Here is a 15,587-nt window from a genome sequence, read left to right on the forward strand (position 1 = left end):
TCTTTGATCCACAATTTGGAATTCGGTCCCAATAGTTTAAGCAAGAGAGCGGTTGAAAGTTGTGGCATCTTAAATAAATTTTAAAAACAATTATACGACTAGTCGTTTCAAAAGTAATTCCGTGTTAGAAAATAATCACATATAGTTATTGATTTCTTCCTATATTGTTTTATGTTCTTATTGTTTGAAAAAGTTTCAAATTACCAAACGTTTGTAGCCAAAAGTTTTACATTACTTTAAAAAATGAAGTTTATAATTGCAAAAGTTGAAAGGGAAATGTTACAACGTTAAACAGTTCTTGAGAAGAGAAAATTTAAGGATTTCGCACCTTCCTGAAAAATGTTCTTCGATTGATTTCGTTCAAATGTTAGATTTTTTATTTAAAAAATATAGTTTAAAATGTTGAAAAATTTTTTTGTAATCATTACAAAATATTTTTGAATAATCATTTTTACAAAGAATTATTTTTTGTTGAAAATAACAAAAATTAAATGTAACACAAGGGGAATATTTTTTTTTTTGACAAAATTACCGTATTGTAACATAGAACACGTAACGCAACGTAAGAAAACGTAATGACATTTCAGGTAAAATTTGTAATTTTGATTAATAATTCCGGAAAATACGGTACTTAAACAGCTCATTTGGTATGTATTCCATTCATTACGGTTAACCGGAAATCCCGGTTTTCTAGGTAAGCTGATAAGACTATGCTATAAACTAAGTCTGACGGAAGAAATGCAATAGATATCTGGGGCATCATCCGAGTCATAGGACCAGGGGTTCTTTTAAGAAGGCAATTCCATGAAAGGAAGTTTTTTTAAGAGTATTACCTTTCATATAACATTATAAGGAAAATGAGAATTTAATTTATTTGTTTTCATAAAAAAATTCATAAAGAATTATCTGGAAAAAAATATGTGAGCTATAAGTTCAAAAAATGCTTTTTTAAAGGCTCTGGAAATTCTAAACGTCAAATATGTAAGTTAATTAAACTTTCTAAAACTACAGTTCATAATGCTTTAAGCAAAAAAGATTCTTATGGAAAATATAAAAGATCCTGTGTGAAGCGTAAATTATCAGTTCGGTATAATAGATATATTTTCAAACTTTCAACGAAACAGAACTTATCCCAACAACCAGAAATTGGTTTAAAAAAGAAAAAAATTTGGGTTTCTAAGCCGCCCAAACCATAGTCCTGATCTTAATCCAACAGAAAACTTGTTTGTCTACATGCATACATTGTATCCAAAGAATCGCCAATACGATTCTCTATACGACCTTGAAATAGCTATCATGGATGAATTTGAAAAATTTCTAAAACTTTGTTTGAAAACTTGATTAAGTCGATGAAAAATCGAGTCTTTGAAGTTATACAGAGGAATTGCGTATCAACATCTTTTTAGCTTTTTAAACAAATTCATTTTAAGTGCTCTTATAATTTTGTAACATATATTTGTGGGAGAAAGTTTTAATACTGTTTGCAAAGTATTTATATTTAAATATTTTTCTTAAAAATTATATGCATTATTTTGTTTCTTATTTATTTTCATTAACTTAATTTAATTTTTGAAAATTTATATTACAGTAGGGAACCGATTATCCGGAACTATCGGGACCATCGCTATTCCGGATAACTGATTTTTCCGGTTTTCTGAATCGCTACAAAAAACCGTTTTTTTTATTGTTAAACCCAACTAAGAAATTTTTTTTTGGAAATAATCTTAAAAAGAAGGAAAAACGATGAAGTAATACACTAATGATTATTTCCAAAATGATGGTAAGGTAAAAATCTTTCAAAAAAGAAAGAAAAATCTTATGAGGAAAAATTTTTTTAAAAAAAAAAAAGGGCGGGAAAATTCATCGAATTTCGTTCCGGTTTTTTGGTTTTCCGGTTTTCTGATTTCCGGATAACGGGTTCTGTATTGTACTTATAATAAAAGTCACAAAATCCACAGTGGTCCTATAATTTTCTTTTTCACTGTACTGTCTTTAAGTCATTGTTCAATTAAATAAATTTTCTGTGAGTTTGAATGATAGGGTTCATATTGAAAATCAAATACTGATTTTCATTAGCGTCCAAAGTTATGCCATTACGCATTCAGATGAGTTTTATAGACGGAGTTCCTGTAACAAACGATTTCTTATTTAGCGGTTTTATGTCATTACAGCGAAATGCGTTCTTATCCCATATATTTCTCAGGAAGATGATAAAAACGGAGACTCGATCAAATTCCTAAGGAACATTGTCAATTCACGGAAGATGATAAAATACCTACTCTGTAGGATCATTTCCATACAGAAAGTACGTGATTTGATCAAATACCTCAACTGTTTTAATGACAAGATGAACTTTGTTTACATGTTGTGGTCAATCTAATTAATCAGTTAATACTAATGTTCTCTGGTAAATATTAATACTAACGAAATAAGTTGGTTAAAGTGAATAAACTAGCAGTATTTATCACTATTAACTGGTTATCATTAATAATTACCAATATAATTTGGTCAATGTAATAATTTTCAATTCATTTGGCTGCAGAGTTCCAATACGCATGTGTAATGGTAGTTTGCTACGCAAACAGCTAGACAATGTCAGTTGTTTGTATATTTCGTATCATTTGATGTACGAAAACATTGTGCTAGAAGGATTTTCTTCTTTTTGCGTTTTTGTTTTCTTTAAGGTACTTAACCTTAAAAAAACACCTGCAAATTGGTTGGATATTCCGGGCAAATGTATACCGGTCAGTGGCTGTTAACCTTAAAAATTACCAGAGTCTGGTATACCGAGGGATCTCTACTTTAACTATTCCCCTGAGCTATAACTATAGCGTTTAACTATATTAGACGATACGAGAGATACGGCGGTGTAATGTAAGGCGGCTTGCTCGATAATGTCAAGTATAATAAGTAAGATACAAGATGTTTTTGTAGGTCATTGAGAAACATCAAAATATATTAAATAATTAACACACGTCAGCATTCTAATATTCTATTTATGTTTTCCAATTTAAATGGAAATGCAAGATCCAGCCTTTGCACTTCAACTAGTTGAATATACTACATAAAAAAATTTCTTTTCATATTTTTTAAAACTTTTATTTTAAAGTCGTTGGAATGAGATCAAGCAATACATTTTCACAATTTGGCAATCGAATCACGATTTAAGCATTTACAACTCATTCATAAGAAGTGTTTCAAAAAAATGTTTTCCCATTGTTTTGTTTACGCGTATAACGGAATCTGTATATTATTACTTTTAACCTCATCGTATTTCCGTAACCTAACCTTGAAGCTTCATTAGTTACAGTTACAACAAAGAAGATCGTTTGGGAATTTTCCTTTTAAAATCTGAAACAGTTTCCTCAAACGATAATACCTGAATGAATATTCATTTAGGACAGTAAAAAATATCGTTTTAAAAATATGACATCATTTTAATCGGAGCTAATTGTCCTCCAAAATATTCTTAACGCTCTAGATTTGGGATGGATGACGTAATTGAAAAGCGACAGGTTTTAAAACATTAGAATTTAAAAAGTTGTGAACCTTCACTTTTCATCTAGATTTGCAAACGATTGCTTCTTCCTTCCACTATATAAAGAAAAATATCCATCATTCGCCCTTTGCGATTGGTCATCACTCGGAATAACTCATCCTGAGAACAACATGTTTAAAACGGTGAGTGACAGATAAAATCTTTATCTCCAAAACTGGTTAAATTACTCTAGAATGTTAAACGTTACTCATAATTATTTGATTTTGTATTATTATTTTAACTTAACCCTATTTTTGTTTGTTTATAGTTTTCATTTTTTTTTCATGTAATTTGTTTTCAAACTAACTGCATTAATTTTTAAACGCTGTTGGGGTGCTATTTTCTCAGTTAAGATTCACGAGACTATGCGCTGATTACTTCAGAAATTAATTTCTGAAGCAATGAAAAAAATACGAACGAAGATCTTTTTTTTACATAAATGAGGATATAGCGTGGGGTCAAAAGGAAAATCCATAACTGAGGAGTTATTTTTTACGGCTCTTAAGCATTCACCTGATCATTTATCATCAAGTTTATTTGTAGTTATAAATTAAGAATTAATAAATAAGATATTATTAGTATAAAGAATATAGTGAATATTTGTACATTTACAGCTTGGAATGCAAAAATGAAGAATTTGTCATTTTGTTAATTGATTCAAAATTTATTGTTTATGTGATTTAGATTTTAAAGGAGAGCTTAATTTTTTTTAGTTATCATTCAAGTTAGAATTTGTATAATTCAACTGCGAATTCTTATTAAATCACTTTCTTTGATAATTCTATTTTGTATTTTTCTTGCAATTGTTAACTTAAGAGTTGAATAGAATTATATTCTAATTCAAGACAAGATTAAATTCAAGAATTATTAATGGTCAAGTTTGTGTAATTCAGTTGGGAATTTTTTACAAATCAGTCACTATGATTTATTTTCTACAATTACTTCAACATTTCAAGGAAAAATTCTTTTAAAGAAATTTTTGTTCCTTGGGATATAAAATTAAATAGTTTGTATAATGAAAAGAATAGAAATTTATTACATATACAGTTACCTCAAATTATAAGCTATTTGCAAATAATTATCAGAAATTTTCTAGTCTTATGCAGAATTAAATAGATTTACTTTTAAATGTTTTTTTTAAACAAATATTTAAGTCATATATCGGCATTTAATATTAATGCGTGAAGTCATTATTTTTTTTGTAATCTAAACTGTCTTTGAGAAAAAAATTCTTAGTCAAAAATTTAATTAAAAAAATATCGATTGGAAAGATTTATAAAACTGTAAAAATTGCTATTAAAAACAAGTTTTTACCATGGTTTGTAAGACAGAGCTGCTATAATCACTTATGACAGGGAAAAAAACAAATTTGCTTTCTAATAATGACTTTACTTCAGCTATGAATAAGAGTGTCAAAATGTTTTCATAGTTCAAAAGAAAGCAAAAAAAGTCAAGTGCTTTAAAAATATAAATTAATAATTACCTTTAACGAGACTTGGTAAAAAATTTTTGTATAGCTATTTTGTGTGGGTTTCATTCAAAAGGTATTGTTTTCAAAATATTTTTTGAACGTTATAATAATTTTTTATATTTTTTTATAATGCAACAAAAACCTTTCGGCTAATTTGAAAGTTTTTGGACATTTTTCTAATAACTAAAACACTTTTATTAAAGATAATGCTTTATGGAATTTCCTTATTATATTACAAAGAGTTAGAATTATTTTTGACAATAATGTTTAAGAAAAAATGAAGTTTTAGCGTAAAGCGGATAAAATGTTTTTAAATTAAAAATTTGTTCAAGGCAAATTTGATATTTTTTCAGATTTACCAAAAAGAAAGTTGAATTGCATGCTTAATTCATAGTTAATTAATAGTTTCTGATATTTCCTAACATGTTAGCTAAAATATATTTTTTATTTATACATATTATATTATATTAAATCTATAATAATATAAAGAAGAAATTATATAAATAAACAGATAAAGAGAGAGTGAGAGAAAGATAATTAAATTATCATTTTTTATATAGTGCAATAGGAAATGATCATAAAAAAGTGTGACAAATAAGTTGTTTTGATCGTATATTTATTATGAGACTTGTTAAAGAGTTAATTTGCAAGTTTATTATACTTACTGAAAAACTACATTTGAAAAGTTTTTCTCAATCTTTTTTACTTATTAAAACTCTAAGAAAATACACAGATGACGGTGTAAGGTGGTTTTATTGTCAGCAATAACCTTTATCACATAGCATAACAAGGTTTATAAATGATTAGAAAACAAGCCATGCAAGCTTGAAACAATATTAAATTTAACTTGGCTAGTTTACGGGATAAAGGGTTTCCATTAAGCTTGTATAAATAACCTTTTTATATCGAGATTCTGACTTTGCAAAAAAAAATACAAAACCTTCTGAAATCGAGGATGAATTCATCTTATTTTAGATTTGATGACCATCAATGAAACAACCTTATTTGCGCAGATTTTCACATACTTTGTTCAGCACTTTAAAAGAGAAGGTTATCCTGATCATTAGATTTGCAACACCAACAAAATGTTTCATTTGAGAGCCTTGACAAATCTGGAATGAAAAAAAGTTAAAACAAGATGAATAGTAAAACCTAAAAAATTAGATGTTTTAGTAATTTTTTTTCTTGTCGTCATTCAATCATTAAGGAAACAAGCATGACATATTAATATTTCGATTAAGTTTGAAAAAGATTTAATTAGACAACCTTTCTATGCCAACTTAATGAAAAGGAAAATACAACGTTTGCCGCAAGGTTGCCTGCTATCCGGAAATGGTATGGAAAAGAGGAAATTTCAGCTCTAGTGTAGAATCGGGAGCCCCTTTGTTTGGCGATAACTTTCGTTCAGTTTCCCTGAAATCCTATTTCAGGTTACCATGATATACTTTGCAGTCTTTGCTTTAATTGACGTCACCTTCGGATTATCGCAACTCTTGTTACGTTCAAGATTGCGATTGGGTTTTGGCTTATTTACATATATATTCGTTTATTTGCAAATGTCTAAAAATGAGAGGGATCCCCGATTTTAAGATATTACTAGTCACACAATAGTGGGAACCATTTTCCATTTTCAATTGCTATGACGACCATGTATCTTTTGATGATATACTTCAGACGAAGATACTTTTTACTATTACATTTCGAAACATTCTAAAAAAGCAAGCTATTTTTTTAAAAAAATAATGATTAATTTTAAAAGCATATTACTTTTTGTTTTGCCTGTGTTAGTAGCCTATCTTTTTCCTTACCTCTTTTTCCTGTTTCGTTCCGCGATTCAAATGTTTTCCACCAAGGGTTTTGTTGCTTTTATGTTGTTGAGTGTTATTGTTGGTTTCTTTCCGCAGAGATAAAACCTCGTTTTTCTTTTAAGTAAATATCAAAATTTGGTTATATTTCTCATGTTAGACTTCTAATGCTAATTCTTACTTATTCTACTCGTTACATCATAACTTGTACTATTTTTTAACCTTTAATCTCTTTTTTACAATATAAAATTGAACAATCATTTTGAAATTAGCCATTCAATATATATATATATATATATATTATACATACAAATCTAGTTGTTCTTAGATTTAATGTTTAGAAAATTAATTACTCTTAGACAAAAAGAATAAACATATTTATGCTCAAAATTACCTTTGGTGGTTTTTTAATACGGCTTTAAAATTTGAGAAGTCAACAACGTATTTATTTCTGACACGCCTTTTTATTTCACTTAAACTTTTAAAGAACATATAATTTGATTTTTGAGTTTTACGAGAATTAAAGCTGGTGTTTAATTTTCCCCTAAGAGATTTCATCTGTTTCTATCACTTTTGAGTCGCAATAATTCCCCAGAGTCTGACCTTTTTTTCCCCTCATGATTTATAATATTCTCTCTTTTTTTCCATTTATTGTAATAACAATTGCAAATCATACAACCATAAGAAACATATCTGAATAATTTTTTAGTGTTATGGAAAATTACTTTTTTTCCCTTTTTTGTTACAAATAAAAATATTAAATATTTTTCAATGCTTTTATATCTTGACTTTGAAAGAATAAAAAAAATAGATTCTCCTAACTTCTTGGTTAATTAACTTTTTAAGTTCATATGGAATTCATAAAAAACCTTTTACAAAAAACTAAAAGAGTAAGCTTTTTTTTAATCACTATTTCCTAATTACTTTTATTTTACATTTATTGATTATCAAAATGCCAAGATTTTGAGACATGAAAATTTTATGAAGTAGTTATTTCTTTTCTTCTGTTCTTAATTTAGAAAATTGCTTTTGATTGAAATTCGTTTCAATTTATTAAGAAATCCTGGTTAAAGCGTATAATTAATTTGTATGTACGAATGCTAGATAAAAATATTTATATTTAGGAGAATCTAAATATTAGAAGAAAAAAGAATTATTTAATAAATATTGAAATTTAAAGTAATATTTGAAAATCAAATGATTTCTATAAATTTTCCACAATAAAATACCTTGACTAGATCATAAAAAATATTTTAAATTCTTGTTTTTTATCTATAATGAGAACAAAAAAATGTTTTTTTTTTTAAATTCACAATGTTGTAAGGAAATCACGGCAACTTAATAAGTTCATTTTTTAAGGAAATAAAAATTATTTATTAATTTATGATTGATGTAATATCGGATTATTGATTGAGGTAATATTAGATTTTTTTAGGGTAATCTAAAAATCGCAAATTTATAAATTATTCAAGTTTTAACCGTTTCACTGAAAAATTTAACATCTTGAAAATTATGGAAATTATATCTGTAACATGGAAAACTTTAGCTTAAAATATTATTAAATTTTTAAGTAAGCAGAATGGAGTTATTGAGTCCGGGAAGAAGAGAAACGCTACTTTCAGAAAAAAACAGTTACAATTTTACTAATTCATATGCAATAGGAAATCTACAACTAATAAGAAATGTGCCGATATGATTTTCGGCTTGTTATTTTATAAACATGATTTTGAATAGCCATTTCCGATCTATGCAATAAGAATATTTCTTTTTTGAAAATTATATTGTTTCACTCAAATACGTTTAGTTAGGAAATAAATATTCTAAAAATTGTTTTTTCTATTATGTTATCATTTTTATTGTTTATATTTTATGGGGTTTCATGCGATAGAGTAATAGAATATGATTATTTTCAGGTAATATTCATCTGTCTCGTATCATTAGCGTTATGTCAACAATATTCTCGTCAAAGAGCCCCGCCACGACAACCGATTCCAGAGTACGAGGCTGACTACGATGACTACCAACCTCGCTCGCAACCTCCCCCACCCCCTCCAGCACGAGTGTCACCAAATTCCGTCAGACTGAGACCAGCCTCAGTACATTATGTCAACATCGGCACAGAATTAGCTGGCGATTACAAGTTTGGGTACGATACTGGAAAAGGAGATGATGGTCAAAGCTTTCGAGAAGAAACTAGATTACCAGATGGTACCGTACAGGGTGCCTATGGTTACGTGGACGAAGCTGGTGTACAACGTATTGTAAAATACACAGCTGGTAAAGATGGTTTCAAAATAATCAAAGATGGCGAAGAGGGTTCGCGACGAGCTGCTTCCCAAGCTTCTCCACAGCAGCCACCATCTCAACCAGCTAGAGCAGCACCATACGTTCCTCCCCCACAACCAACCAGAGCACCAGCATATGTGCCACCACCTCAACCAGCCAGAGCACCAGCATATGTGCCACCACCTCAACCAGCCAGACCTCCAGTTCAAAATTATGCTCCAGCTCCACAACCTGCTAGACCACGCCCAGTTCAAAGACCTGAGCCTTCTTACAGAGCAGAACCTGTTTACAGGCCTGAACCAGTACCACAAAGAGCATATGCCCCTGCACCTCAAAAACCATCAAAAAGGCAATATACTCCAAGAAAACCTATCCCTGAAGATGAACCTGACTATGACTATCCAGATAATGACATTCAAGAAAGGCGATTGGTAGTTGTGGACACTACTTTATTTAATTACAATATAGGAAGCAACAATAACTAATTAAAGTGATTTTTAAATAATGTGACCATTGGTTAGATGCTACTGTGAAATCAGGATATATTTTGGAGAAAATAATAGGACGGATGGAATCCTTTTTAATAGTGACCAATGACAATGAATAATGAAAATAAATATACGTTGTAGATAGTTTGAATTTAGTGGCGGCGTTTTTGTTAAGAAAACAGTATATTTAATTTATTTTTTCTGGCAACCAATAACACTGATTAAGACATATCTTTTGAAAAATGATCAGCACAGTTTCGCTAGGATTTAAATTTTTCGGTAGCTAAAAATTATTTTTTCGTTTAAGAAATATTTAATGATGTTGTTTTGTTTGGAAGTAACAAATTACGCGAAAAAATCACTCTAATTCATTATTTTTTAAAAAATTATACCATTAAAAAAAATTCACTTTTTGCCTTATTTCCTAGCGACTCGAGACTTCTTTTTTTTTTTTTTAAAGAATAATTCCTAGTTCAAAATTGCTTAGGTTGATTTTAGTGTAGTGCAGTTTTTATAAGCTGTTTAAAAATATTTTAATTATATTTGCTAATTGTTTTTGTGATTCAAAAGGACGTGACAGCACGCATTCAAAACACTTGTTCATACAGATGACACAATAATAGTACCTAAAATATTTATTTAGAATTATGAATTTGCACATATATGATTAAATACTGTGATATAAAACAACATCATTTAAAGTTTCAATTTTTATTGAATAACTAATGAGTACTGTTCACTATAAAAAGTAATATATCATGCTAAACAAAATCTATTGGTGATTGTTTTTAATTTAAAACTAATGCTCAAAGGAATAAGGAAAAAGTTAACAGCCCAAGAATAATTTTTTACGTTAAAATAAATGAGAAAATAAATAAGTAAATAGTTTCACTGAAAAAAGTTTAGATAGTTATTATTTAAAAGGAAAAATTAACTTCATTTTTGTTGATCAAAATATGTAATCTTATCTTTTCAAAATCGTACTGTAGTTTTACTTTGCAAGAGAAGCGAACTTTTTCATACTTATCTCATAGGAATTAAGTGTCATCTTATTGTTGAATATAACACAATAGGTATTTATTTGAAAGATAAAAGTTAAAGCATAACTCTTTATTCCATTTTATGTATAAAAATAAATACCAATAAAATATTTACATAAATCTAGCTTCAAATATTGAATTTAATATATTTGTGAGGAAAAAATGCGCTGAGAAATTTCATGCCAATTAATTTGTTAAAGAGAAATGCTAAGTTTGTTTAAAAAATAAGCATTTTCTTAATACAATTAACCAAAACATTTGCTTGAGTAATTACTGAAATGTCATATCAGGGATAGAAGTAGCATACAAAATAAAGAACTTGCATTAGTGGATTTAATCAAAGTTTTCCAAATTAATATTATTTATTCATAAGTTAGATTCATTTCTCGAAAGAAAATAGTAAGAATTCATATTTTTCCTTAAGTGCAACAGCATTTATTAATTTTTATTTTAGTGTAAATTCATTCCCATGCGTTCTCAAAACTTGCAGGAGTTTAAAATATAATTATTTTTAATGCTTAGTTTGTGATATTCACTCAGAAAAATGATACCATTTTTTCACCCTTTTTGAAAAGTAACTAAAAGCAAAAATAAGTCCTAGAAAATTAATGAATATTTTAAATTAAATTTAGAAAAAACTCGCATAACCTATGGAAAATAAAAAGGCATGTGGAGGGAAGGAAAATTTAACAAGAAACCATTTTATTTTTCATTAAGCTTTTAAGCTCCTAAGTTTTGACTAAACAAAATGCAAAAAAGGTAAAAAAATAAACAAGACGGAGAAGAGTTTTTATAAATATTTAATTATATAATGTATTTCAGGTTATGTTTTATCTGGAAAAAGCTGATATATTTTAAGCTAATTTTTTTTTATCTCAAATAAATTTTACAGCATCATAATAAAATTTTTCTTAATTAATAATAATTTATTCAAAATAAAGCGCAGAGTCCGGAAAAAATAGTACATATTTATTCCGTTACATTTTAAAATTTACTCAAATTGCATTCCAATTCTAGTTTGTTTACTGTTGTTGTTAGTTATTATTTGTGTACTATAATAAATACAATAATGATGCGATACAATGTGCGTTACGATAAAAAATGAACAAGTTGGAGAAGATTTTTATAAATATTTAATTCCAATAAATTTTAAATTTTTTTCCGAATCAATCTTACAGAAATCATCATAATAAATAATCTTAAATTATACCAATTTATTCAAAATGAGGCATAGAATTTGGAAAAAATAGTACATATTTATTCAGTGATGTCTTAAAATTTGCTCAAACTGCATTCAAACTCTAATAAGTTTACTATTGTTGTTACTGATTACTTGTGTACTAAATTAGGACTTGCTAGTTTTACTTGTATATATTTATTTACATTGAAATCTATAAATTTGTTTTAAATATAATCAAACATTTTTGTATTTTGAGGAAAAAGAAATTGTAAATAAATTCGAAATTTTTTTAAAAAAAACCAGTGATTTTATTACTTTTGTTTCATTGATTTGCTTACATGTCAATGTACTAGATCAATTATATGCATATTGATGTGAATATTTATGTGGTTTTTATGGAAATACGAAAATGTTTTTCAAAGAGATATATTAAATACATGCTACATTCATTAAGATTTTCTCACAAAGATACAGATGTTTTTTCAACAAAAAAAATATTGTTAAGTATTTTCTTATTAAAATAAAGATTGTTTAACAAACTGTAATAAAACTTAGGAAGTAAGAAAAAGTAAGAAATAAAGATTATTCAAACTCTGAGAAAAAAATATGGTCAAAACTACCCGAATGTGGTAAAATTTACCATGTTTCATGCTCTATGAAAACAACGAAATGCTGGACAATTTTTAATGAATCCCTTTGGTAATGATTTCGGTAAAATAATAATGAAATGTAGTTTTTTAATGTATGGTTAAATTTGGAAATTTTTCGTAATACCTTAATGCGTGGTATAAAAACCATTTATTCGGTTAAATTTACTTTTCAGTTTGTATTTTTTACTAAATATCTGGTAATCAGAGCTATAATTTCAAAGGCTAGAATTTCTGGCAAAACATTAACATTTTAACGGAAAAATTTCCAAATAAATGGTTTAAACACTGTTTAATTTGGCTTTATAATCAGAATTATAGTTTTTTTTACTAGAAATGTCATTACGAGTGGTCAGAGAAACTACATTATTTTTATAGTTTACTACAACTACTTTGTTACAAAGTAGTCAACTGCAACTACTTTATTTTAAATGTAGTGACTACAAACTACTTTAGATTTTAGTAAATAATTTACTATTTTAAGAAGAAAAACTTTGATGGAGAACGTATTCTACACCTATGTTCAAAATGGTTTCTGAATAAGAAATTGGCTTACATTAAATATAATGAAATATATGCGAATTATTTATTCATGTTTTATATAATCCAGTTTATTATTCAAAAAAAATTTTTTTCGAATTCGTTCATTTAACCTTTAACTTTTTATGCCTTTTTCGACCAAAAATATTCAATTTAAGAAATGCGAAATTATCAAACCCTGCAATTTTTTAATTTTAAATACTCTTTTATTTCCTCTAAGAAATTAAGTAAATACGTTTCCATTATTTGAAATAGCATCAATGTTTTGCGATTGTGCATTCGCGTGCGTAAAGTGAAATCAAAGTAATTAATTATCCATTTCTCATAATGGCTAGTTTATATATTAATTATACGGGAATATAAATATGTAATTTCTATAAACGCTCATTTGCAGCCATAGGGTCCTTTTCAATTCATCCATTTACTGACACGCGAAGATTTGTACCCATCAAATTAAAAAAATTAGTTACGTTAGAGCCGTGTTACTATTCTTAAATAACGTTAAAAGTACTTGACAGAATCGGTACAAAGTACTGTTTTTTTTTGTAGAGAAAATATTTACGGAGATCACGGAGAAAAAAAAATTGGTAAAATTTCCGTACTGTACAGTAATAACAATTTTGGTTTTTAAAAAAATTGGTTTATGGAACTAAAATATACGGTATTTAAATCATTCATTTGGCAATTTTTCCGTTCATATAGTAATGGTTTACTGAAAATTTTAGTTTTCAAAGTAATAGTTCTTATTACCACACATTAAGTAAGATATGAAAAACTGAAAAGAAAAAATTAACTGAATAAATGGTTTTTATGACATGCTCTAAGTTAAATTACAATATTTTACCACTTTTATCAAATTCTATCACATATTTTTAAAACCATATTTTTTTTAATTTTACCGAAATAATTAACAAAGCGTTTCGGCAAGAATTACTGAGCTTTTTGGTGTCCCCATAGAACTTAGAAACATGGTAAATTTTACCCTTTTCTGGTACCATATTTTTTTCCCAGCTACTTTGATGGATGAAATATTCTTTTAAGCTATTTACAAATTCCTTTTTTTTTTAAATTGATCCTCCAGCTGTATGGGCTGTTTTAGGAAATGTTTGAATGTCTAGAACTATTAAATTAAAAATCTGTAAAATAGTTTTATGTACACCTGGAATTCTAAAAAACTAAGTTTTTTAGAAATAAAAAAACTACCATGCATTTTGACCATATAATACCAGACATAATTTAGTATAAAAATAAATGCATAAAGGGTACTAAATATATTCAAACCACTACTTTCAAAAAGCACAATATATCACATTGTTTTTTTCGGAATCTTGAATTTTTAAACAGCGTTAAGCCATTCACACAACCTCCCAACCATAAAATATGCCTCTATTACTCCAAGGGGTTGACTATAACAGAAACCGAAAAGCTCGCCAAGTCCGATACAAATCCTTCATTTTACTGAAAGAGTAGTCCTTTCACAGAACACCAAACTCTCTTTTCAAAAGAATTTCATTTGCTTAAAAGCAAGAGCGGCTCACTTAAAATCTCTCTTATACTACAGTAAGAAGTAATCTGTTTCCCTTAAAACCAACCAACATTGGGTTCGAGAGTACATAAATTTTATACCTCATACGATGCTATCTCGGATTTCAGAAGATAGTTCTTGGAAGATATAAGAGAAAAATCTCTTCCAGATTATGGGAGACAATTTTCCTAATGTTATTTCATCGTTGCCAAAAAAAGGGAATGTAATAACTCCCTGAAATTGCGCCATTTTTTTTTCTCTTCTTATAAATGTGTCTCAATTCGATGTTAGGCTTAAGATAATGTGGTAATGTTTTTGAAAGGTGGTTTTTAATATCTTTATTTCGAAAAGAATGTTAAGTTCAAAGCAGGTGTATGACTTTCTGAGATATGATTTTGCTTAATACTTTTCGAGTAAACAATAAAAGGTATTTTTTATTTAGCATTGCATGTAAGTAGCGTTTATTTTTCCAATGTATGTTTAGTTATCTAGTCAGGTAAAAGAATTTTTTTTCTTTCACCTTAAAATTCAATATGCAAATTTAAAGACAAAAAAATTTTTTTTTTTTTTAAATGTAGGAAAGAAGAGCAATTTGGTTTCGGATGGAACATGGAGATATCTGCTAAAAACGGCTAAAACTGTAAAAAAAATACATTTAGCGTGTCTACAAAAATGCATTTGGGTTATTGCTGACATTAGTTAAGGATATAGTTAGCACTTATAACTAGAAATGTAGCTATCCATTTTGGTGTTAAAGTAAATATGATGTGGTCATATTATTAAGAAAAGGTTTTTAAAATTTCTTTTTCGAATAACAAATGTGAGTTTTAACTTACTTAGATATGATTTTAATGGCTGTTATTATTTCACGCATATAAAAATAGTTTTTGTTCAATATACTTTAATTTTATTTATCTCTTTAAAAAAAAATATTTTTTTCTTTTAAGTTTGAAAATGATGGTGTAAAAGGTTTGAAAGCAAAGAAATACCTGTTCATGGCAAGGTTGTAGATTTGGTATTTTTTACAAGATATTTTTACCATAGTTTTCAAGACTTTGCCAACCCTG

The 15,587-nt window shown here is 27.6% G+C and overlaps 1 protein-coding gene across 1 annotated transcript; it reads left to right on the forward strand.

Moving 5' to 3' along the window:
* The first annotated feature begins 3,425 nt into the window (after positions 1-3,425).
* Positions 3,426-12,107, forward strand: LOC107440057 (uncharacterized). The gene is made up of 2 exons (XM_016052835.3): positions 3,426-3,681; positions 8,728-12,107. Exons 1-2 carry the CDS (start codon positions 3,670-3,672, stop codon positions 9,583-9,585), a joined length of 870 nt encoding a protein of 289 aa, XP_015908321.1. The 5' UTR covers positions 3,426-3,669; the 3' UTR covers positions 9,586-12,107.
* The last annotated feature ends 3,480 nt before the right edge of the window (positions 12,108-15,587 follow it).

The sequence above is a fragment of the Parasteatoda tepidariorum genome, chromosome 6, assembly GCF_043381705.1.
Source record: "Parasteatoda tepidariorum isolate YZ-2023 chromosome 6, CAS_Ptep_4.0, whole genome shotgun sequence".
Taxonomy (NCBI): domain Eukaryota; kingdom Metazoa; phylum Arthropoda; class Arachnida; order Araneae; family Theridiidae; genus Parasteatoda; species Parasteatoda tepidariorum.